At 39.4% G+C, this 26,713-nt stretch overlaps 1 protein-coding gene across 1 annotated transcript in view; it reads left to right on the top strand.

Annotated features, from left to right (window-relative positions):
• Nucleotides 1-20,009: 20,009 nt before the first annotated feature.
• The window catches only part of GPC6 (glypican 6), a 532,821-nt gene continuing 526,117 nt past the window's right edge, over nucleotides 20,010-26,713 (top strand). Inside the window, exon 1 of the mRNA XM_069802468.1 lies at nucleotides 20,010-20,162. Within this exon, the coding sequence (XP_069658569.1) occupies nucleotides 20,054-20,162 (109 nt within the window). The 5' untranslated portion in view covers nucleotides 20,010-20,053. The remainder of the gene's footprint in view (nucleotides 20,163-26,713) is intronic.

The raw sequence follows: 26,713 nt of genomic DNA, 5'->3' as shown, positions 1-26,713 counted from the left end.
AATATGCAGTAAATAAACTTTATTACAATGCATTTAAGGAAATTTTAACGCCTGAAGTAAATTATATTGAAAAATTATATATTTTTTAAAAAAAATCATTTCAATACTCATTTTATATACTCTAAACTGGAAATATCTTAGATGTTCTAATTATTTTTTTTTTAAATTTGGACCAGTATTAGCCTGTACTTTTGTGCATTTCTGTCCTTGACATAAATGCTTTGATTTGAATCTTTGCTCTGCAGAGATGTAAGTTTATACTTTAAGACTCTGATTGCAGCAAAATGACTCATCTTTTGTGTGCACACTTGTGAGGATTATTTTTCCAATAAATTGAAATCATACAGATCTTCTACTGTGTAGTAAATACAATACTTTACGTAGATAATATGTGAAAACTTCTTTCCAAGTACTGTGTGCTGGTTTTTTGTTTTCAAGGACAGCAAGATAACAAAAACAATAAAATAATTTTCAACATCAAAACAAGTTTCTACATATTTATAAGAGATGTAACATGGGGAGAAGTGAACCCAGTAGACTATCACTTTAATAGACAGCTCATTTTACGCAGATGTAAAAAAGTTGAAAAAGAATCGAAAATGGTCAGATCTTCCTAGTATTTAAATGTATTAGACTGAATTAAAGACCGATCCCAAGTGAATATACAAACTGTTGGCTGTTTTCTGAAAGAAAAAGGGAAACAGAGCACTAGGAGTCAGAAAGGCAGCTTTTCTAAAGTGTCCTAAGAAGCAAAATGCATATGCAAACTATTTGTGGAGAAGAGGTTTCATAAAGTTATAGACCTTGAAAATTGTTAAGAGAAAAGATTTTCAGTCTGGTGAGTCATGCCAATCATTGTATCTGCAGTCTGTTCTACAGAATTGAACTGAACAGAAGATATAGATCAGAAAACCCTCTTTTTTTCTGTTTGCTTTAAATATTACTCAGTAAAAAAGTCAGTGTACTGAGAAGAAAAATATCTTTTTATTTTCTGTCATCAATCCATGATGAAACTGAAAAGCATCTTAATTTATTTTGTGAGTGAAGCATCCTAGGCAAATTTGTCCCCTGAAGGCATCTACAACAACATAATACACTGAGCATATAAATCTTTGCATCTTGATAAGACACTATCCTTACTATGGTTTGGCAGTGAAAACACTTGTCTTCATTTTAATTTCTTAGAGGTATAAGATTATGATCATGGAAAAACATTTTTAGCTTGCAGCAGTATTTATGTGCATTATTTTAAAATACTATATGAAGAACTGCAGTGTTTTTACCCAGAGCTTTTGTGAAGCCCTAGTTGCCTTAGCTTTACTTCAACAGCTGAGTTGCCTGGGGTTTTTTTTTTTTCAAGTTTCTGTCTAAAACTGAGCTTTAATTCATATTTTTAAAGTTTCAGCCTGCTGCCCTTTGATAATTTATAATTTTAAAAGACTGCTTGTGCTTGAACCTAGCCCATGTAGTAGATTTCAGGGAGACTGAATAGTCAGTTCTGAAGACTGAGGACCATATGAATGAATAAGGAAGACTGCATGTATGAAGACCTTATATGTATCCTACATCTAAAGTTGTATGTGTTTGGTTTGTAATTGTGGTACACTGACAAATAGCAATGTAGATATAAGTGCAACTTTAAAGCAGAAACATCAGTCAGTAAAGTAAAAAGATCTGAATGAGATTGTTTAAATGAATTCCAGAAGTCTGGAATGCTATAGATTACATCTAGAAAAATAGCACCACATTTTTTACTTTGCACTGTTTCAAAAAAAGGCTAAACTTCATATGAAGAGTTATCTGCTAGCTCTTCTTCAATGATTTCACTCTTCTTTTTCACACTCCATATGCTTGATTTGTCACCCATACACAGTTATATGAGCTCCTTGCTGTTATCCTCTTTTGGATGGGTTTTGGCATGAAAAAAATATGCTAATCAACATAACCTCCTCAAAGTTGCTGTGGAAACAAGGATTCTGTGAAAAAAATATCAAGGTATTGCATTCACAGCAAAGCTATACAACATTGGGCAAAATCTTGAAAGCAGAACTGAGTTACCAGCTGCAGCGTGCATGTTGCCGAGTGGACCTTCAGGAAGGACGCCTGCTGCTTCCTGGAGATCAGCAACTGTAAAGCTTCCTCTAGATCTGAACCATTCAGTCTGACATGGGATCTTGCTTCCTTAAGAACCATGTGTGAATTAGGAAGATGTGGAAGACCTGGAGATGTTTTCTGCTTGCAACCCTGGCTTAACCAGAAAATTGCTAACAAAAGGGGCTGATTTGTAGCCCCAAAGCATGTGGCATAGTCAGGCTCATACCCACGTTACTCTACCTCTTCTGGAGCAGAAGCTGCCTACCTGATCCCACACTTCATATTCCTCAACCTTGATTTTCCTGTGGTCCCATAATAGGGTAATGCTGTGGCATTATCGGTGCATTTATTCAGTTCAAAGTATCTGAAATAATGTGAGGTTTTGTTCTGTCTAAAGAATTAGTGTGATTTGCTTTTATATTCTACTTCAGTTGAGAGTTTATGAAAATTAAAATAGCAATGACATGATTCTTTCTGGACAAATGTTACATTATTTATACTCTCAATTATTAATATTCTTTGTCCGTCTCTCTCTTTTCATTTCCCTTTCTTTCAGTCCCCCTTTCCTTCTCATATTTCATAAGCATTTGGCCTTTGTTTGACAATTTAATGACATGATATAAAATCAAACTGAGACTATCTAGGGGTTGTGATCCAATCCTGGGTCACAGTTGAACCTCATATTTATGCAAACTTATGCATTGAGTAAGGGGATAAGTAAGGAAAATATGACAAGTTTGACTGAATTTTCTTTTTGAGGTTTGTGGGTTCATTCAAACTTGAAAAAGGGCAACTTTACACAGATCAAAATCAAAGACGATATTAGCCTGACTCCGTGAAACTAAATAGGTGAACTTTGTTCAGTTCTGAGCAGTAGAATTAAAGTGCAGAAATGATCATGCAATGCTATGGGAGCATTTAATAAAGTAAGATGTAGTCACTCGGAGACAACATGATGCCATTGTATTTCTTTGATCTATCACACTTTCACCAGTGTGGATGTTGCTCACTGTATTACTTCCACCTTTCATCTAATTAATCTGTTCTGATGATATAGCCCCTTGTAAAGGAAATTCTGCAACATTCAGAAATCTGATTTCCTCATAAAATAACTGACACAGTTTCAGTTTGATCGTTTTGTACTTTGAATGTGTCCTGTCAGACAAGTCTTAGATGGTGTCTTGACTCTGAATGATGCATCAAATTAGCATTAAATCACTGCTTGCTGCTTCTCTTTTCAAAGTTCATACTCACAGATCTGCAGCTTGACATGAAGTATGCAGTATCTGCCTTTAAAAATGCAGGCAGCTGAGTTCATATCTTTATTCTAGAATTCATTCCTGAAGGAGACAGTTTGGCTAAAGCTTTGAATCTCTTTTTGTACTACTTATTTCATCTTCATTGCTATAGTAAACTGCAGATCAACTTAGAATTATTATTGTGGGACCTTACAAGATTCTGTCACTAGCACGTATGCCTAAGTCTTATTATTATATGATTACCAATTTTTTAAACTTCTAAACAGAATTTTACGTTAATAGTAATAATAGTTTCAGAACTTAATTGCACAGTATTTCCAGTTTCTTGCACCGGAAGCTTGAAAGAAAAGGACAGTGCAGGTGCTTAATTTGATGTTTTCTTAGATAACTGAGATATCAGTATATTAAGGTTGTCTCGGCTGAATTTATCACCAGATTATGTGTAAGTAATCATTTAAGTGTGACCACACATTTATAGGTTATAATAAGGGAAGGTTGAAGCAAGGACTTTGACAATGTGATACATGAATCATGCTAGTTAATTGTATCCCAAATAAATCTTTACCTAAAAGCCAGTAGGTTTGATTCCTTTTAGATGCTATTTGACCAAATCTAAGGAGAACAGAGTCTTTGATTCTTCCACAGAGCTCATGATCATCCCCAGAACTACCTGTATTCTAGAGAGTTATAAAAAGGGAAATCAATAATTCAATAATGAATAAATGGTCAATAATAATTCAATTATAATTTTAAACACCAGAGATCAATAAAAGTTATGTACTCCAGCAGCTTGTGCTGCTGAATTTTATTTCTGGCAGTATTTATGGCTGAGTAACTTCAGGTATGTAAGTTATCCCATAGAACTTTCAGGTGCAGAAATTATGTAAGAATTATTATTTTTATCATCATCATCATCATTATTTCAGAGCTTATTTTGAACATTGTGGGCAGCTTTTCATATTTTAGGAAGTAATGTTACCCTGAGGTAGTTACTTTACGAGTTGTCAGATGATAGTGAATTATTAAATGACAGCAAGGAGTAGCCTAGATGTCTGTTTTATGACTTGTTTTTAATAGTTTTTATGTAAAGTTTTAGAACTTTGTCATGAGACTATGCAGTATTAATTTTGGATGATAACCCATTAAGATACAATTTTAGCCTTAGATACTTTGTAACCATATTGTGAGAGGGCTAAACCTACTCAACCATGCTATGTTGCTTTTAAAAAGCATGCTGTCCAAGTGGAAGGGGATTGAGAGTATTCCTAAAGTGATGTTAAAAGAATGCAAGTAGTAATCTGATTCTCCCTTTAGGACATTAATCTTTTAACAGTAGTATCAGCTAAAATTGGCATTGATAATTCAATCACTCAAGAAGTGAATTTGCATTTGGCAGAAAACCGTTGGAAACATCTGCAACAAGTGCTCAAAACTGCTGTTATGCTGAATGGATGTAGAAAATAGCCATAAAGTTTCAGAGAATATTCATTAAACACAGTACTCATTAAGCAATTTGTGAACTCCACCAAATTAATTACACTGCTGAGAAGTCACCTTGAAATGCACTTTTTTTCTTAGAAAACAGTACATGAGGAAAAACTTTGACAAAATGCTTTTGTATTTTCTATTTAATGGAAGATATACAGGATTTGCTTTTCCTTTCTTACACATAGCTTGCAGTGAAGTTAATAGCACCTGCACTGTAATGTTCCTCATTATAAACCTATAAATCTCTTTCAAAAACATAAAATGCTGTGAGAGCTATTAACCAGTAGTATATTGTATTTATTAGGATCATGAATCCCTGACTTGTAATTTAGAAAAGCTCCAACTCAGTGAAGAGGTTATTTACTGGTAGGTGTGTATATTTTGTATATGTCTTTTTCATACACCATTCTGACCTGTTTTGTTGATGAGTGAGTCTTAGCTTTTACAGAACATGATTTGTTGCCTTATCTCATAGACCCACTATAAGCAGACCAATCTTGATATTTTTCATGACAGAAGAAGCCAGGCTTCCGTCCAGCTTCTCTGAGAATGGCTTTCAACAGTTTCACAAGAAGAAAGTATATTTTTTCACGCTGTACGTTTAATTACATATGTAGTTTTGTGCAAATGTTCATCATTTGTACATACTATTTCCTGACTGATTGTTTAAATTGCCACCCCAGAGCAAAGTTCCATCTCCTGGTATCTCCTTATTGCCCATAAATCAAACCAGGAAAGAGAGACTACACAGGCTGACATTGAAGAAATGTGACACAGTTGTGCAGTAACTTAAGTCATATAGAAATAGAAGGGCTGTTCCTGTGACAGTCAGTGGAGACCTTACTTTAGATACTTTACACAATCTACCAGGTAATTTAGGCTTCCCCCCCCCCGTCCCCTCTGTAATTACAGATATTACCTTTACTTGCCAAGGAGACAGATACTCTGGAAGGACTGGAAAAGACAATGTGATGTTGTTCACACATAGAGTTTACTAGATGTATTCCTTAACCGAAACTTGTCAGTCATCTTTTATAATTGTATTTGTGATATACAAGGAAAATAAAATATATATGACCTCCTTTTGATAGTAAGTAAAGACAATGATAGGGAAAAGCAAAATGTGAGTTTTATTAGGACTTTTTCTATTAAAAATAATTTTGATGACAGTAAATTCAATACTGTTGTCCGAAAATATCAACATTACTAGAATTTAGCAATTACAAGTAACTTGTATTTAAAGAAAAACTTCTGGGGTATTGCCCAGTACTATTTGTATCTCTTTTCAAGTTTTTTGCCAAGGTGACAGAAGAAAAATATTCCAGGCAAAAGATTTTAGGCATGCATTAGTCCAACACAGCACCAGAAAGTACTGTAATATATTTACTGCTGCTGCTGCTGGGCCCAGAGTAGAACTATATAATTTATCCAGAAAAAAAAAGATAAAATCCGAAAATATTACTCTTTCCTAAATATACATGATTCATATTAGAGTTATGTCCATGTTGACCTAGCTCTTATTTTAGATTTATTCTTGCTCTTTGCAGAGATTCCTATAGGTAACCATAGTTATTCCCTTTTAAGGGTGTAAATGATCACCACTTCAGCTCAGAAGGTACTTCTGCTTTGGGACAGGGACAGCAGCACGCTGCACAGCCTCCCCTGGGCAGTGAGGGCCACAGGGCTCCCTCCGAAGACAGCCTCACAGGAGGAAAGGAGAGGGGAGGGAGGGCAGGGAAGCAAGGCAAATTCACACTGTTTAACCTGAGGCACCCAGGGAAGGCGAGAGACGCTTCCACAGGGAGTGAGAAACCCTTAGATTTAGACCTTCAGGGATAATAGTAAGACCTGGAAGCATTATGGCTGCATCTGCAATGCAGGTTTGCACATTTTTATGAGTTTTACAGTTCCTTTTTTACAGTTTTTGGGGTAAGGTGGGCAAAGTCATTTGAGGTTTGTACAGACATGCCTGGAGTTTTCTTTAAATTTCTACCTGTCATTAATGTGATATATCTTACTGTGGCTCCATGCATGCAGCAGAGGCCAGGGAATGCCTTATTCTGAGTAGTTTCTGAGAGAAGCAACCAAGAGAGAAATGTATTCGAGGGGCTCTGAATTTAGACAGATGCCTTAAGAGTCTTCCTTATACTAAAGAGAATAAGCACAGGCAACCATGAGATAGTCTTTGCCTGCTTTCTTCCCAGCTCCATCTGCTATAGATCTGCGGAGAATTTCCTCCATGAGACATGTATTCTCTTTGGATGATATCTGTCCATATTATGTCAGCTGAAGTGCACAGAGTAAATAGGATTAAAGAGTGCCTTGTCATCTTTATAGGAAATAGCCCGTTTAGCCATAATGAAGAAGGATTATCAAGCATCTTCAAGGAAAATATGGTGCCTATCAGATCCAGAATATAATGTTCTTTCAATAAATAACTAAAGAGAAAGGTTGGTTGTTGTTTTGGTTTTGTTTTTTTTTTCTAAAAGTCTGGGCTGCAAGGTAATCACAAGTTAATCAGAGGTCACTGCTGTAAGCAGCTAGTCAAAAGCTGTGATTGTACTGGACAAATGTGCCAAAAAGGAATATTAATAAGGTAACAGTAATTGTCTAATGAACTGATAGACCTGTCTAGCTTATTGCTGTATCCTTTTATATTTAAATGCTTTGATTAATTCTGTAAAAGTGCACAGAAGCCCTTTATTTTTGCAATCAAAAATGTCCATTCAAAAATATGGTTACATAAGAGAAGACTTCAGACATAGATAGGGATTTCCTTTCAAGCTGATCTTTAATCATAAAGGTCAAACCTTTAACATTAAAACACTTGAAGGGCAAGAAACTCTGTTACATTCAGTTATTGATTTTGAAGACCCTGAGCCTTGCCAAGTATCACAGGCCATAGAGGGCACTGACAAAAGTATATTAATAAAAAGAGCTAAAAAACTTGTTCAGTCTTTGTTGTATCTAAATCCAATAAAAAAAAAAACAACCAAAAACCAAAACCCACAAACAAAAAAACCTACTGTGTAGAACTAACAATAGATTCAGATCTCAAGCACTATTGGGAATAGTGGAAATCTGCAATCGTTGCAGCTAAGCTACTATCCTCTTCTCTAAAAAGCTTTCATTTTCCTTTTGGCAGTGATTACTGTGGCTGGCTGATATTATGGAAGCATAGTTTCTGTTAGAGTGAGCTAAAAGTTTTCAGAGCAAACGGTGTTCTATTAGAAAACATTGACTTAAATAAATATCATGATATTGTAAGCAGGGTTTTCTGTTAGAGTACAAGACTGCCTACGCTTCCAAGCTTGCAGCATCAGCAGTGGAAGGCACACCTGCCCTGTGTCCTCCACCAGGCCAGGAGACCTCTTCAAGTCAAGGACAATGTCATGCCTGCTCTGCCAGGCTCCCTGAATCCAGAGTCCTTTGGCGTCTGAAAAACGTTGCTCTAATTGATTGTCTAGAACCATAGAATCATTCAGGTTGGAAAAGATGTTTAAGATCATCGACTCCAACCATTAACTTAACACTGCCAAGTCCACCACTAAATGATGTCCCTAAGCACCGCATCTACATGTCCAGGGATGGTGACTCAACCACTTCCCTGGGCAGCCTGTTCCAAGGCTTGATAACCCTTTCAGTGCAGAAATTTTTCCTAAGCCACTCCTCCTAAGACTTGTGCTCCAGACCCTTCACCAGTTTGGTTGCCCTTCTCTGGACACACTCCAGCACCTCAATGTCTTTCCTGTAGCGAGGGGCCCAAAACTGAACACAGGACTCAAGGTGCAGCCTCACCAGTGCCGAGTACAGGGGGATGTTCACTTCCCTGCTCCTGCTGGCCACAGCGTTTCTGATGCAGGCCAGGATGATGTTGGCCTTCCTGGCCACCTGGGCACACTGCTGGCTCATATCCAGCCGGCTGTCGACCAGCACCCCCAGGTCCTTTTCCACCAGGCAGCTTTCCAGCCCCTCTTCCCCAGGCCTGTAGCGCTGCATGGGGTTGTTGTGACCCAAGTGCAGGACCCGGCACTTGGCCTTGTTGAACCTCATACAGTTGGCCTCAGCCCATCAATCCAGCCTGTCCAGATCCCTCTGTAGAGCCTTCCTACCCTCCAGCAGATCAACACTCCTGTCAAGATTTTAATCTGAAAAAGGAATGAGCTCAAGCACTAGACCCAAAATCATTAGGTCCCACCCTGGCTTTTTTTGACTGGTTCAACTACTTTGCTCCTAGGTTCATTGCATACAGAGGGAGTTTTCCCTAAGAAGCACGGGTGCGAGCTCCTCTGAGCACATGGATCAATTGCTGGCCCCTTTTTGTCTAGTGATATAGCTACCAAAGGTACAGCCTTTGGATACACAGGGAAGGGTACAGAAACCTGACAGCTTGACCTGAACCAGAAGCTGAGAGGATTTCTCTCTCCTATCATAGAAAACGTGGAAACTTCAGAGGTTTTCAAAACTAGCAAGCTCTGAGAAAGCCCTGGGACTGTAACAGGAAGAAAACTACATAGTCCAGACTCAGGAAGCCTTCAAGACTTCCCAACTTCTGCTGAAGTCTGACAGCACTGTTGTTTGAACTACCTTCAGTCCAAACACCTCCAGGCTTCTAGGTGCACAGACCAGTTGCCTCCCTCTTCAGAAGGATGCCCGTGAGTCCAGCTTCCCTGAAAAATGGGAGCACCCAGACAGCCCAGCCCAGGCTCTAGGAGATCTGACAGCTGGTTATTGAAACTGAGAATCTGATAGCAGCAATGAACAAAGGATTTAAAAAATGTCAGTCTGCATTGCTGAATCCTCAGATTCCTAAGGAAATATATTTCAAATGTTTCAGAATTTCCTGCTTATTCATCAAAAGTTTGCCTATCCATGGTGTTAATAATAGAATGTCTAGTCTCATGCTATAGGTGACAATATCCACAGAGAAGCTTTAGATTCATATTGTTAATTAGAAGCCTTGAAATTCAGAATATTTTTATTTATACTTTAATGCATGGGTTTTTTCAGTTCAGTGAAGCTATATTTGTCACATAAGTGAATCAAAACAGTCTAAAAATAGTCCAAGTCAATAGAAAAAAATTTTGCATAAGAGAACTTTCCACTGCCACATTCTCAGTGGAAATCTGTACCCATACTTCTTCCTGCTGTGTCAGCTGGTAACCCCTGTCACTGAAGGAGAGCCATTTCAGTGGTGTGAATTTTGGTAGGAGTAGGCAGAAAAAGGTCTGAATTCCTTAACTGCTTAAGATTTATTGTGGGAAGTCACAGGACATTCTCTTGTGCACCTTTAGGAAAGAACTAAATACTTATTTCTGTAGTTCTGATGCCTTCGCACCTGAAGGAGATGCCACTGGCAGTGAGCAACTTGCAGAAAAAAGGCACCCCTGTACTGTGATATCTTCTCCCACTTGGCCCATCAGGAGAAGCAGCTGGTTCCCCTAACCCCTGGGAGCCGATGCTCTCTGAGTCACTGCAGAATATGCCCAACTGCAGAATGTATACAAGACTACAAAGCAATAATTCTCTGGTTACTATACACGATAGATAACTAGGACTAATGAGCTATGAGGCTAAGCAATAGTATGATTGCCATCAATGATAAGACACCCAATAATTCTCAAGTGGCTATGCAGTAATCACCCAAGTTGGGAATGGGCTGGTCTTCCTTGGTGCTGGGTTACCACCCTCCAGCTGGTCAGGTGTTTTTTTTATTCCATGGGGTTTTTTACCTTCCCATGTCAGTAGTTTTCCTCTTGAATCCTTTCACTTCCACAATCATGTCTGTGGCTTTGCTTGTGGTGCCTTACTTGGCTTTAGCATGGACTTTCTCACACTGTAACTACAGTTGGATCTGTAAAACTGAGCCAAGGACACACAAACTTGCACCAAACTTGGCTCAAAGACCGCGGAACTCCTGCATGGGGTAATAGGGCATTATTTTTTGCATGTTTTGGACTGTCTTGCATTGAGTGATTTCTCTGTGCATTCCACTTGTGGCCATATTCTTAGCATGCTTCTCCAGGAAAAAAAAAGGAAGGTGTTTTTTTTCCCCCTATAAACTCAGACACACAGACTTGGAGGAAGTGCTTTGCTTTTTGCCTTACGACTTGTGTCACAGTAAGGTTAATACTTAAGAGCTGGTAGAGGCAGTTTGTTCTTTACACTGCTTGGTTCCAAAAAGCAATGAAAGGACAAATGCCAGCACTTCTGGCCCTGAAATTTCATGGGTAGACCTTGAGTCAGTACGATAACAGGAATCTCAGATCTTTACAAATTATAGCCTCCCTTTTTTCTACCCTCTTTTCCTTAAGCGACTAGGAAAGAGATTAGGCTGAAGACTATCTCAATAAAGAGCTTATGGCAGAAGCACCAAAATCGTACCAGTGATGTACCCATTACAGCCTCTGACTTAAGATCAACATGACCTATATCATGGTTATCTGTGTGAACTGTTTCTATGACTGGCATTGCAGGAAAGCATGTCATTATCAATCAGAACGCAGGAAGGTAGATTCATCTGCTTAATGGTAGCATGAAAGGTTTCCTTGGACTGACTGAAGCCATATGAATAAGAGAAGAGCACTGTGATTAAGGACTTTTAAACAGTTGTTGCTAAGTTTAGCATTACAGAAACATGGATTTTATACATGACAATACAGTGATCAGCAAGGGGTATGCACAGCTTTAAAGTATACTTGACAGTGCAATCAAATGGCACCACTGTAGCTCATGCAGCTTTAACTTCTCTGCATGTATATTAGTAATGATGTAACTATCTTAAGGACTTGTTTTGGCAATACAGTATACCCAGTTAGCCTCAGGTAACGTAAGTTCACTCTGTCCTACTGTGATTGTATTTCTGTGGCTACATGAACTAAGTGGTGTAAATCTGTCTCTGATATATCATGTGCTGCAATCACATCTTTGGATTTCAGTTCTGTGTGATGAATGTTGATTACAATCTTTATAAATGCATGAATGTGTACGATCTCATCCTGTTATCTTAATAAAATTGTTCTGAGAGCAGCTGAAATACAAAACCTGCTTGCACTGTGTTTTACGGTCATGGTAAAGTGATGTGCTGCTTGTGTTCTACTTCTCACTATAATGCTATATAAGATATTTCTGCTATTATAGTAGGGGACATAATAAACAGCAAAAATCAATTGGGGAGGAGGGGAAGTTGGCTGCTGATCCCAGGTGGAAACATGCTTTGAAATCAGAAAATCGCAGCAATGTAGGCAGCGAGACGATGAAACCATACAGTGCTGAATCACAGCCTTACCATTTGCTTTCCACAAGGCACTGAGCACAACGCCAGTAATACACCCCCCAAGAGGTAACTACAGATTCTTCTCACAAACTGTGCTATCAAAAACCAATTGTCTGACTGTGTAGGCTTGGAAAATAAAATGAACCTGAGTGTTGGAGTAGTGGTGCTGCTTCTAGTAGTTTAGTTAGGAAGACTCTAGGGACTTCAGCTCTTTCTTTAGCATCTGTATAGTCCTAGTCTGAACAGGCTTGCCTTGGCCTCTGCTTCTATAACTTATTACTGAGGGCTTCCCAAGGACAACAGGGTCAGGTCTTCTTGTAAATGAATGTTCCCTGTGGGACCTGTAATGAAGAGACTGTTAACTAATTATCAGTCTGTTTGGAAGGCATTCATTTTTTAATTGACCTCAAAGCACTCAAGGAACAAAAGGAATCTCAGCAAATCTGAGATTTGGGTCCAAGGCAAGCAAATGAGTCATTTTCTTTTATGAGGTAGTTGCATGGGTTGGGTTTATTGGAGACCACCGGACATAAAAGTTTTTCAAGTTCAATATTCCACTGATTAAAATTAGGAGAGTTGTGTCTGATGACATGATCTGTATGTTATAGACAGCTTTCCCTCCCTTCGTTCAGCTGTTGTTTTCTGTGCAAACATTGCTCCCATCATCACTTGTCAGGCCAATATTACAATGGAATTAATTTAAATCATAATCTGTTTCCTTTTAGTTTGAGTAGGAAAGTTCAATTCTATGACTTGAATGTCAGGTGCAATTTTACAGAGGCTGCTTGCAGGGCTGTTATACCCCACAGAGAAGATAATTACAAAGTCAGAAGGAGCCTTAGGACTTTTTGGTTAGGGAACAGGTTTTGGCCAACAAAATGATATTTTAATTTTCACTACTTGAATATTGGCTGAAATTATGAAACTCATGTTTCTAATTTAGTTTTAACTGCTAAATAAGTTAATGCAGAAAACATGATACTGCTGTTTGGCTTTTTTTTAAGTTAAAGATGATTGTGAGTCAAATTCTACAGAATTCTACCCTTTGACAGAAGGGTGTAAGTGTATTGGAGGAGAATAGTTTTCTATAATAGAACATTAATAATGTGATTATGAAGAGTTCTCCCATGCTCCTGATTTCACCAGTAGAGCACTTAAATTGAAAACTTCAAAAAGCAGGTGTTCAGAAATATCATTGCCAACACAGAAAAAGATCCAAATCTCAAAACAGTGGGCAAGGATTAAAGCTGAACGAGGTTTTCATTTTAACTCTATTCATCATATTTAAAAAATAATTTAAAATAATATTTTTAAATAATAATAATAATAAAAATAAAAAACAAAACAGAATATTAGGTGGAAAACATTCATTTAGAAACAAAACTCCAACTATTCCAGTCCTTTATAATTCTGAGAGGTAGGAGGCCCTGACGTACATAGTCATAGAACCATAGAACAGCCCAGTTTGGGCTGTTCTGGGAAAGGGAGCCTAGATGGCATTATCTAGCACCCTGTCCAACCGCATCTTGAAAACCTCCAGCGGTGGGGACTCCACCACATTCCCGAGGAGGTTGTTCCAATGATTTTTCTCACTGTAAAAAATTTCTTTCTTATGTCAAGATGAAACCTCTCCTGGTGCAACTTGTACCTGTTGCCCCTTGTCTTCTCCACATGCTCCTTGTGAAGAGAGAGCCTCTGTCCTCTTTGTAGCTGCCCTTTAAGTACTGGAATACTGTGATGAGTTCCCCCTGAGCCTTCTCTTCTCCATGGAGAAAAGACCTAACTCCTTCAGTCTTTCCTCACAGGGCAGGTTCTGCAGCCCTTTGATCATCTTCATGGCCCTCCTTTGGACCCTCTCCGGTCTGTACACATCTTTCTTGAGTTGTGGGGACCAGAATGGGACACATTACTCCAGGTGCAGCCTGACCCGCACTGAGTAAAGTGGGATGATCATGTCTCTCTCTCTGCTAATAATGCCCCTGTGGATGCAGCCCAGTATCCGATTTGCCTTTGCTGCTGCCACGGTGCACTGCTGGCTCCTGTTCAGCTCGTTGTCCACCAGGAGCCCACGTCCTTTTCAGCAAGGCTGCTCCCCAGCCACACAGATGATAGCTTGTCCTGGGCTCTTTGGTTATTCCGTACCAGGTGCAGGACTCTGCATTTGTTTTTGTTAAACTTCATTCTGTTAGTAAGTTACGCTGCCTTCTCCACAAATGGCAGACTATGAGCAGGTCTGAAGCAGGTATTTCTAATTTTAAAGGACATGGTTAATGACAAAGCCCAATCACATTAATCTAATCTGCAGGATGAAGGATGCAGAGCTATCTTCTCTTCCTTTAGGCTCTGTTGATTCAGACAGGGTGACCAAGTTTGAAAGCACACCTTGAGTTTACCCCTTTTATTTATTAACATTTATTCATTGCTCAATTTATGAAGCAGTGTGGTGACTGTATGTTTCTATTCTCACCAGTCATACAGTTAGTCCTACCATTATGTCAACAGGACAGTATCAGGTTTTTTAATTTATGGTTAGAATTGAAACTATGGAATATTGACTGCCTCAGGAAGAATTGTTTCTGAAATTGTTAAACTTGCAACATGACCCATAAAAAATTCTGGATGAAGTAAAATATTTTACATGATCATGCTTCCAGTTCTAATAATATAACCAATGCTTGCATCAGGTGTTCAGGAAATCTGGCAGTGAAATTGTTAAGTGTAATGTTATATTCCATAGGGTTTACTGCTCCTTCAGATTGTATCTTCTGCAAGTAGTTATCACACTCAAATCAGTTCTGGCATTTTGATACACAGTAGAAGCATTTATTCATCTTGAGAGTTGTAAGTTGCAATTTTTTAAAGACTCTTGTGAGGTTTGTAGCATGTTATGGGGACATCAAACTGCAATATATCTGAATATAAAACAAGTGCTTTATAAATTGTTTTATCACACTTCAAAGCAACATGCTAGCAGGATTGCCAAATTCAACTGCAAAACTTGCCAATTTGGATCATGTGAAGGCAGGTGTGAGATTACAGCTGTAATAAAACTGAAATTGAATACTGGTAGCTGAATTTGTAGCAGGCAATTGATTTGATTTATATAACCTAAACCACATGAGGAGAGATATGTAGGTCAGCATCTTCAGTTGGAAATGGTGGTTAGAAGAGCTCTGGTAGGTTGCTGGGAACTGCTGAGTTAATACTTGTTTAGTCTGGCAAAATGCTGGTGCAGCGTAACTACATTCTGTCAAACTTGTCGGGGGAGACACCATTTGCAACAAGGAAAAACTAGTCAGTTATATCCAATGCCACTTGCGCCATAAAAATGTTTGCTAAAATTAGCATAAGAACGTAGACCATATGGAGTTTCCCAGGGCAAGAATTGGTACATTAGCTGTGAGCACATTTTCAGCCTGCAAAATACTTAAGGTGTGCAAATACACAAATCAGTGATTAAACTCCTTTTAGAGTAATAGAACAATATATTACAAAATGCAAATGGTAAATGATCCTGTTCAGGGAAATAGAGGAAGCACAATCAAATATACCCTGCAGAGTTATTTCCAATCCAAGCAGTCTGTTATATTGCATTAAAAAAAGCAGAAAAATCCAAAATCAAGCACACACCCCTTAATTAAAGAAAACCCAATCATGTCCACTTTTTTTGTCCAAGGAGTGAACTAATGACCTGGAGATTCTAACATGAGTTGGAGGTTTAATAAGAACAAACACAAAATGGTAATTGCTGCTTTTAAAAAGGAAGTTAGGATTAAGCATACAGAAGTGACTGTTTCTCAGAGAGTTTCCATTCACCACTCCCAGGAAAGGGCCCAAGATTTGTCCAAGTTGTGAGCCTTTGGAGACTGCAGGCGGTTTGCAGTACAAACACGCTAGGTCTTATGAGCCACAATTTCTAAAGGCTTCATCTTTGCAAAGTATACTTGAACTGCTTAGGCCTACACACACTCCATTGCCACAGAGCAATGGAAAATGCTTTTGCTTTATCTATAATCTGACCTGAGCCTCCAGTGGAGGAAACAGGAGGAGGGAAAAAAATCCTGAAGCAGATTCTGAAGAGTAGCACAATATTTACATTTTTATTTCTTTCTATCAAAACGCAAGGAGTATATGACAGGGGAGGAGAGAAGAAGTAGAAGTATTGTTTTAAAAAAGCTGATTACAGTTTAGCGAAGTTTTTGTGATGAAGGTGGGCGGTTAGTATAGATGATTTAGGAAGATACATTGTCAGGAGAGGAAAGCAATGGGGTGGTGTAGAAGTTGTGAGCATGAGTTTCATATTTCATCAGTCAAGAGCCTCATGAATCAATGACGATTCAGTGAATTAAAAAGAAGAAATTTAATGAAAATACATGTATAAGAAATAAATGCAGTAGGAATTGGAATAAGTTTGTAGCAGTCAAGGTGGGAAGTCATTTTTGTAGTAAAGAGAAAGTAAGACCATGTCGTGGTTTCAGCCCAGCAGGTAACAAAGCACCATGAAGCCGCTCACTCACTCCTCCCCCCCGGCCCCGGTGGGATGAGGAGGAGAAAATATAAAGAAACGCTCATGGGTCGAGACAAGGACAGGGAGGGATCACCCACCAATTATGGTCACGGGCAAAAGACAGGCTCAACTTGGGGAAGAAACAAAATCAATTTTGTTTACTACCAATCATATCAAAACAGGATAATGAGAAGTAAAACCCAACCTTAGCACACCTTCCCCCCAGCCCTCCCTCTGTCCCGGCTCACCCCCACTCCCGGTTCTCTCTCCCTCCGGAATGGGGGTTGGGGTCAGTCCGTCACCCCTTGTCTCTGCCGCTCCTGCCTCCTCAGGGGGAGGAGGACTCCGCGCTCCTCCCCTGCTCCGCTGGGGGGTCCCTCCCGCGGGAGACAGTCCTCCATGAACTGCTCCAGCGTGAGTCCTTCCCACAGGAGACAGTCCTCCATGGACTTCTCCAGCGTGGGTCCTTCCCGCGGGCGGCAGTTCCTCACACACTTCCCCGGCGCGGGTCCCTCCCGCAGGCCGCAGTCCTTCAGTCCCAGCCTGCTCCCAGGGAGCGGCGGCCATCTTGGGGGGCCTCCAGCCCCTGCTCCGGCGTGGGCTCCTCTCTCCCCGGGCTGCAGGTGGGCATCTGCTCCCCCGCTCCCCTCCGCGGGCTGGGGGGACACAGCCTGCCGCCTGGTCTCCCCACGGGCTGCAGGGGCATCCCCTCCTTCCTCCCTGCCCTCGGGATCTGCACAGGGGTTCCTCTCCCATCCCGATCCCCCGACTCCCGGCAGGTTTCCCCTCTGGAATCTGTTCTCCCAGAGGTGCTACCGCCGTCGCTGATGGGCTCGGCCTGGGCCAGAGGCAGGTCCGGCTCCCAGCCGGGGAAGCTTCCAGCACTTTCTCAGAGTAAGCTCACCCCTGCAGACCCTCCCTCGCTACCAAAACCCTGCCACACAACCACAAAACAGACCATAAATAAATAAGCGTGAGAAAAATTAATATTGCTACAAAATGACTGCTATACTGTGTTCAGTATGGTTTAATTTGTCATAATACTCAGCATAACATAATGTCTTAAAAATCTAGACCTATGGCTGTTACTCACTAAGCACAGTGCCTTGATGATTAGCATTAGTTCAGCTGATAGTCCAGCAATTCTGAAAAACAAATGGAGCCAGACAGAGGAGAAAGAAAACTGAAATGAACAGAGGAAATAAAACTGAATTTTATAAAAAGTTTTGACTGAAACAGCACTAGAGGACATTATGATTATAGGAAGCATAAACTACCACTGTGGCAGGAACTGGGATAGTAGGTCTACCCAGTGCTTTCCAATGAGCAAAAACCCCTGGGTTTCTTGAGGAAGGGGGTTACAGATATTATGGATGGGGTATATTTTTTTACTTAATCAAGCACATGGCACTGTTTCTAATAACAGAACATTTCAGCTTTCCTTGTCTTTCTGACAACTAATAAAAACTCAGAACATTATTGTTACTAAAATAATTCTTATTGTGTCTTATTGTGGTGCCTCTGCAGTCACATGTTACCTGTTGAATAGTTTCAGTTTAATGTGACAGCGATGTAGAGGGTAAAGCAACCATTATTTTGCCACTATCATTTATGTTTGACAGCAGCTGGCTCACCAGTCCCTATATTTGTTGTTTATGGCTTAGATGCGTGATTTTGAGAATGGAGAGGAATGAATTTATTGTGTTGGGAGGGTGTAGTAGACATGGGAAATAATCCTTACAGTATTTTGATGGTCATGGGGTATCTCTTTTTCCAGGTTTATGCAGTGTTTTATATCATGGTGCTTTTGGACATGACTGGGACTTGTAGGTAGTACTGCCAAAAAGTAACTGATAATAATGAAATGATCCTTCCTGAAGATGTATAGCTGTGAGCTTTTAAAAAGTCTTGAGACTGCTGGGAGAAATCTCATGGCATTATAGTTCATATAGTATGAACTCTTGCAGAAAAAAAATTAAGATGAGGGTGATGGGTCGGGGTTGAGGAGTGACTAAATTTCAAATTAAAAGACTTCATTCAAAAACTGAAACAAAAACTGGAATAAGGTGAGGGTAAACTCAAGACAATATTTATTCTAAGCATGTGCAAACCTCTTTTTGATGCTCTTTTCGAAATGATGCAGCAGCTAAATGTATTATACCCCTGGGAAGCATAAACCTTAGGGCCTGATTCTCCTCACTACATAATAAGAATGGTGAAAAGTAGCCTTAAAGTAGGTATAAATTGCATTTAAATCTTCTTTATAGCTCAGCAGTGGTAGAAAGGAGCCTCAGTATAAACGAGAATCAGGTCCCCAGTATTTATTTAACCCTTGGGCTTTGTATATCATTTTATTTGCACCTTTAAGAGATTTGCAGAGGGATTTTTAATCAGGATTCGGTGTACAGAAAGCTAAATGTTTTCATTGCCTTACAAGTAACTTTAATCATAGAGGCAGATCATTCTTTTTATTTCTCAAGAGGGAATGGTAGAATTTCCTGCCTTTGTACAAACTGAGCTAAATGTTTCTGACACGCATAGTACAGTGTCAATTGGAAATTCACATTTCATGTAATAACAGACCATTTTAATTTCATGAGCTAAAGAATTGGTTTCCACTTGCAAATTGTACCAAAGAAAGCAATATTGTCAGAAGTATTGCCACAGTGCTTCAAGAGATAAATCTATTGAATTAAATAGGAGGCTTTCATTACCTGTTACATTGCATTTCCGTATAACATAAGCATTAATTAAACTCTTCATTGCTTTCTCCTATTCAGCAGAGCACTTGCTCAGTCTGACAAGAAATGCTGCCCAAGAAAACATGTGGCACCCAAACACAGTCATTAAAATACACTTTCTCAAGCAGAAGAGAAGGAAGGGTGGAAGGGTATAAGAGGAGAATGTTTTGGTGCATTTGGGCAAGTGGGACTTATCTACAGAAATACATAATTTCTGTTTTTCAGGTTTTAACAGCAAGACAGCTCCGATGACTTCTAACAGGTCATCTCACTAGGTATTTCTCCAGGCATTTTGAATACAAACAGGAAGCAAGCAATTGTCTTTGAATTTTTAAGTATGTGTCTGTTTATGAGGAAGGCTTCTTCAGCATGAGGAATCACTTTTGGCGTGAGACAGTTCTGCCTTCTAAGTATCAGAACAACTCTGCAAAGTGTGTCTCCCCTCCTGTGTGAGGAATGCCCAACTACAGCAAAGTTGTTGACAGAGATTCAAATTGTTCCCAATCAAGTAGTCAAGCTTTAAAGAGCTCTTTGGGTAGCCCACCTTCCTGAACTGAAGAGACATCATGTATATTTGGTTCTGACACATTTCTATCTGTATTCAAATATTTCTAATTGCTTTTTTCCTGTGATTCCAGGGGAACATTTGAGAATCTGCCCTCAGGAATATACATGTTGCACCTCAGAAATGGAGGACAAGTTAAGCCAACAGAGCAAACTGGAGTTTGAAAACTTAGTGGAGGAGACAAGTCACTTTGTACGCACCACTTTTGTGTCCCGGCACAAGAAGTTTGATGGTAGGCTGGATATTATTTACTTATTTTCAAGGTTATGGGATTTAAAAGTCAGTTATCCATAATAAATTCCAATGTTCTTTTCTTTACAATTAGATATCACATTTGCAGTTGTCAGTTTGGCTAAGATAAGGGTTAACTTACAGCTGGTATGCTTATCAGCCTTGTGAGTATTGCCTTTAATTACAATGACATCAAGAATCTGGACTGTTAAGTGCCTGCAGGCTTGGCTAGTGTTGAAAAAAAGAGATTAGATATGCATAGAGAGGTTTATAATTTTTGTCTCCTAGTTTCAGATGCAAAATTTAGGTCTGCAATTATGTTCACTGTTGCAAGATGAACTGTGGATCTCCCTTGATTTTTGTTATTGCAAAGCAGTTTTTTTGTAGTCTGCCTTTTTGTAGCCTTAAGGCTGTACTTTTTTCCTGCATGATTTTCTTGTGGTGTACAGAGTCTTTTAGAGGGCTTCTGGCTTCCAAACGCTGAGGCCTCAGTTGGATTTGAGAGGGATTGTCATGCAAAGCATGACCCTTAAGCAGTATCGAACATATCTTTTATACCTAGAAAGAATTGACAAGGACAGTTTGGGGTTTTTATTTGTTCCTAATCAGTACTCTAATCTACTCTGGTCCTCAGCGTTTGTAAGATCTTTCTAAGATCAAGGGTTCAGTGTCGCAATTTGCTAAATGCTTGTCTTTAATAATGAATGTTAAGCAGTTTTTATGGTTGTGACTGTACTTACAAGTCACACTGTATTGAGCTCTTCTCATAAACTGCAGATTAGCAAAGGGTCAAAGAGCTTCAGAATACTCAGTCGTGGCTTTATCTAAATATGAAGTCTCTCTTTGTGTTGAAAGTGTTCCCCTGAGCATTTCTGCATGTGTGTAAGTTGGAAAGGGTCTGGCACTAAGAGGTGTAAATCAGCATTGCAAAGAGGATTGCAAACAGGTGCAGTAAAGCTGGCTAACCCCAGGTAACGGGGCATACGCACACACGTAGAAGAATGGTGGAAAGTTGGAAGCCTACTTTGAAACTCTGAGGTCGCATTCAGAAAAAAGCAAAGATGTCTCTAACTCCTTAGGGCAATTCTGTGTCCTTCTCTTTATCCAATTAAAGATTTTTTTCTTCTAATATTGATTCTATCAATATGACACAGAAGGGAAGATGAATTATAAAAGGAGGGAATGGGAAATGTATAATATGAGGATGAACTGGAGAAAAGTCCCCAGCAGTAGATCAGATGCTAATATAATTTAGAAAGTGTCTTTAATCCTTGGAAGGACTGCAGTGTGGATGACTGTGCAGTGCTCTGCATTGTGATGGCTTCCCTTTTTAATGTGAAGTTGGAACTTTTTGTGTAGTGGATTTTCAAAATTTTATTTGGCTTTGAAGGACCTAAAAAAAAAAAATCCAGAAGTTGTGTGCAATATTACAAGATGTGTATGCAAGCAGAACAGACATTTCAAACCATCTATAGCATGTACAGGGCTTTTCTCTTTTTCTAGAAGGAAACCCAAGATGATCACTGGTGTTCAGTGGGCAGTGCAGTTTACTGAAAACGCTGGGGTCATTTACTACAGAGTTCAGATGGTACCTTACTAATTCTTTGGCAACTTGAGGCTTTTTCATATTGCAGTGAGCTTAAGCACATTATGGCTTTTTCAGTAACCTGAAATTCTGTGTCTTAATACTGACAGCAAGGTACATAGCTGGAAGTTGCTGACCTGTTGTAAATACTGCATTCTGGGATTGTTATGAATCTGCTCTGCAGAAAGTTGAATTAAAAGACTAAGTGGTTTCTTCTGGCTTATCACTGATGTTTTAAAGGGAATTTGCAATGTGGAGTCTTATCAAAGAGCATTTGAACTTTGTGTATAGTTTCAGTATTTTAATGCTATTCTAAAACTATTCAGAAGTTGTTCACTTATACGGAAAAACTGCTGAGTCTTTCTAGAAGGGCAAATACATTAATGGAAAAATATATTCACCTAATAAGCTGTCTTCAGTATAAAACCAGCTAGATTTGTTGCAGTTTAAAATAGGATGATGGTTTTCAGTACAAAGCAAATATTGGATTGTTAGATAACGTCAATGTTTTAACTCTTCAAGGATCATCTTTTTTCGTTTTAATTTGGTACTTCGATTGTACAAGAGAGTTCTAATACATGATTCTGCCATTTGATGCTGTACACCAGAAATAACAAAACAAATACAACTGATTGTGATGATTTTATGGAAATTGTGTACAGGACCTGTGTTTATCAAGAGCAGCATATCTAAGCAATAACAGAATATATGAAAATTTAAGTAATGCTGAGAGTATATTAGCATTGCTCCCATGAGGAACTAATTTAAACTAGTGTTTTGGTTGTGCAGACATTTATGTCATTTTGCAAACTCTTGAAAGGGACATGGAAGGTCATGTAGATTTTTGCAAATTTTTCTGCTGTACCAGGCATGTCTTACGGTAATGCTAACCTTTGCAACATAAGACTTTCTAGGGGTATGTGAACTCTTCGTTAAATTATGATCTGACCTTCATATCTTTCTTATCTTCATGGCTTTCTTATCTTATTTGCTTTCTGTCCCACAACCATATACTTAAGCATAGATGGAATGATTTTATGATTTCCATTTTGAGAGGTAATTTAAGGTCTGTTTTCCTTTTCAGGATTTTGTCCCAGATTCCCATTCATGATATAATCTACAAGGAAACTCAATCTGTTGTAACTTAAACATTGTCTCTTTAGCCTCTGGTAAAGATTCTTACACAGAATCAGAGCATGGCTGAGGTGTGAAGGCACCTCTGGAGATGGCCTAGTCAACCCCCCTTGCTCAAAGCAGGGTCAGCTACCACAGGTCGCCCAGCTGTGCAGCTGTGTTTTGAATATCTCCATGGATATCTCCAGTGTTTGACCATCCTCACAGTAAAAAAAGTGGGGGGGGTTGTGTTTAGATTGAATTTCCTGGTTTTTTTAATTTGTGCTCATTGCTTCTTGTCCTGTCATTGGGCTCTCTTGTGAAGAGCCTGGCTCCATCTTCTCTACTGCCCCCACCAGACATTTATACACACTGATGAGATCCCCCTCAGCTTTCTCTTCTCCAGGCTGAACAGTCACAGCTCTCTCAGCCTCTCCTCATAGGAAAGATGCTCCAGTCTTTTCATCACCTTACTGCCCTTTGCTGGACTTGCACTGGTATTTCCATATCTCTCTCATACTGGGGAGCCCAGACCTGGACCCAGCACTCGAAATGTGGCCTTACCAGTTCTGAGCTTAGAGGAAGGTTCACCTCCCTCAGCCTGCTGGCAATGTTTCTACATCATTTCTATGTCAGTTTTATAGTTCATTTTACCTGAAGTGCAGTACTTTCCAAATCTCTACAAGAACTCTAAGCAGGAGAAGCTAAATATGAAATTCGTAACAGAGAACTTTAGAAACTATTAGGCATTTTGGAAACAGTTATGATCAGAAGAAAAGATGCCTGTCTTTTAAATGGCAATCAGTTCTTGCATCCTAAAGCCCTGTACAATCTTACTCATTTCTTATTAATTTGTCCTCCACATTTCTAAGGGGCTGTCACTGTGTTGGGACTTCTAACTGCTCCATTCTTCTAGATTCATTTGTTCCTAAGTGTTTTATTCCTCAGAGTATGTGAGGTTCAAAGATGTCTCAGAGCCAAAGGTCTGGCAATAGTTTTTCCATTTGGTTTCCATATTCTAGACAATTGGTGTGAATTAGCATGAGTTACTCCACAACAGAATACCAGCTGCCAATTGTTTCTTGGCTGAGCCTTATGTGCAGATGTTTACAACTGTATTGCCCATATCTGTGTATTTGCCATTGCATTGCCATACTGGATGGTAATTTTAAAAAAAAAAAAAAAAGGTATCTGGAATTTCACTCATGAGTGCACAAGGATCCAGAGAATCTTCTCCTGAGAATCTTGCCTAAGAAAGCAAGCCTTGCAATGAGAAAGATTCCTCTGAAACAGTAGGTTCTCAATGTTCCTAGCAAAGAATGCAATACCTGTTTCAGCAATGGGACTCATACACACTTCCAAAAACTAGGAAAAGGAACAAAAAACCGTTCCAGCAGACAGGAAACAAACAGGAAGTGAACAGTTCCAGCAGATGAGAATTTTTCTTTTACCTCAAGGCCTTGGGTAGGGCTAGTCCAAATAAGCAGACATGTAATGATCAGCTGTTTCCTGTTCATAGCAATAGACAAGCAATCATGCTGCAATTCTTGGCCCCCCACTGTATACCTCAAAGCAGCTTAAAATATATTATGTTCCCAGTGTAGCTGTAATAATATCATCTTATTATCACCGATTCCCTTGCATAGTGGCATTGCTGAGCAGTGCTGACAAGCCAATTTCTTTTAAGTATTGCTCCATCGGCAGCCAAAACCAGCCTTACCAGAAGGTTTTGTCATGAATGTTAATGAGGAGACAAGTAGCTGTTCGGTGACATTTTCTCACTAATCCTTTGAATAACTATAGGAAAATTATAGCAAATAATTTTAATTTAAGCTAAATAGATCTGAACCTGATAAAAGAGACACTGTCTCCTCATTCTCATTTTAAAAAGTACAGCAGTAGTCTTGGTAATGGCGTTAAAAATGAAAGAATGTCTAAGAATAGCTGTCATGAACTTGGATGGATATGGATAGCCTTCAGCAGAATGTGTGAGGCATGATGCCATTTAAGGAAAATAACCTGAATAGTGTAAGAACCAATCTGCAGCTGCATTGATCTATCTTACAGGGTCATCATTCCCCATGCTCCTTTTTTGTACAGTCTAGGAGAACAGTGATCCATACCCATTAGTGCTGCTTATAGTCCTTACAGTCATTATCAGCAGTAGCAGTGTAAATTACAGGGCAGGAAAGAAAGTTTCGAAGATAATCCCCCAAAACAATACCTGCAAGAATAGCTAGCATCCCAGACATTCCTTATTCCCTTTTCTTTTATTGCACAGTTTATGAAAGAAGCTTATGCTTGGGGCTGCACTGATCTCCGTGGACTTCTGCAACAGCACAGGAGCCCACTTGTACACTGGTGCTGTCATGGTCAGTGGGTGAAGGATGGACTTTCAGCAGGATATTTTTTTCATGCTTTGCTTACTTTGAATGTGAAAGGGCACGGTTTTCACAGGAAGATTTTTGGTTTGTTTCTTTGTTTTTTGGAAGCAGGGAATCAGAAAGGTCTGCCTTTTCCACAGGCCTGTTTGGGACACAGGAGGCTTCTAAGGAGTGTGGGAAAGTCAAACAGATATAGCATAATCTGTGTACTTTATGCAGCTATTCATATTATTCCAGTGCTGCCATGTCTGAGACAGAACATGGACTCCCACCGTACGAAAGCTGGGATACCAGATATTTTTGGGTTTAGTTCTAGGCAAGGTGGTGGTGTTTTGTTTTGTTTTCTTTGTGTTACAAGACTACAGTGTTGCTTAGCAATGTGTTTCCCATCAAATGCAAAATCCATTGCAGGACAGGTGGATTTTTAAAACTCCACAACTGTTCGACTGTAACAGTGCTAGCAGGGCCACAGTTTCTGTATAATTCATCTACTGTTTTAACACACTACATAACTTCTGCACTTGCCAAAATACAGGCCTTAGAGCAGTTAGAAGCCTTAAATAAAGATAACATCTGCTGGCTTGTAGTATGTAACTGCTTACAAGCCTTCGTTGGACATCTGGTGCAAGTTTCTAAACATTACAGAGGTTCTTGATAAAAGATCCCTTACTTTATATTTGACAGGAAACACTAATTTGAAAGTAAAATATTCTACACCTGATCCAAATCCTGTCAGAGTTGGTAATAGCCTAAGAGGAATCTCTGTTGCCTACAAACAATTTGTGAAGCTGCTTTCCAACGAAGTAGGAACTCTTCAATGAGATGAACTCTTGTAGCCAGCTGTAACTATCTCATTAAACTTGACAAAAAAAGCATGGAAAGTAACATAAGGGAGATCCTGTAAGATTTGCACCGAGATTACTGTTTATAAGTTTCACCTATTATGTCAAAATTTGTGAATTACATTAGATCAAAATAAATTATTTTTAAAAAATTAACCAAAAAATGAGAGGTGACAAGCCTACAGAACTTGGAAGGGGAGAATTGGCCCAGTGGTAAGAACAGTTTCTAGCCAGGGCTGCAAATTCCTGTAACCTGGTCAAGTCCTGTACTAAAGGCAGTGCTGTGGGAGCTGGTCTCTTCTGCACGCTCCCTGCAGCTGGAAATGCACTTCGTGCATTTGGATGGCTTGTTCTCTCTGCTCTTCTGCAGCTTCATTCACTAAGTGCAGCTGGTCAGTGGAGCATGTAATCTTCTAACCAGCTGCATTAGGTTTATGAAGCTGCAAAGCAAAGGGCAAGCTGCTACCCTGTGCTGGAACAGGCGGATGTGACCAACTCTCGTTAGAAAGCATGTTGTCCAGGTATAGCCAAATGCAAACAGGCTTTGAGAGGGTAAGGATCCAGTGTTTTTCCTTTTAAACAGAAAGCAGAATTTGCCTTGCTGAATGTTAGATGCCCACAGCATAGG

The sequence above is a fragment of the Haliaeetus albicilla genome, chromosome 15 (genome assembly GCF_947461875.1).
Source record: "Haliaeetus albicilla chromosome 15, bHalAlb1.1, whole genome shotgun sequence".
NCBI classification, from domain to species: Eukaryota; Metazoa; Chordata; class Aves; order Accipitriformes; family Accipitridae; genus Haliaeetus; species Haliaeetus albicilla.
Note: the sequence above shows the minus strand (reverse complement) of the source record. Positions and strands in the feature narration are given on the sequence as shown.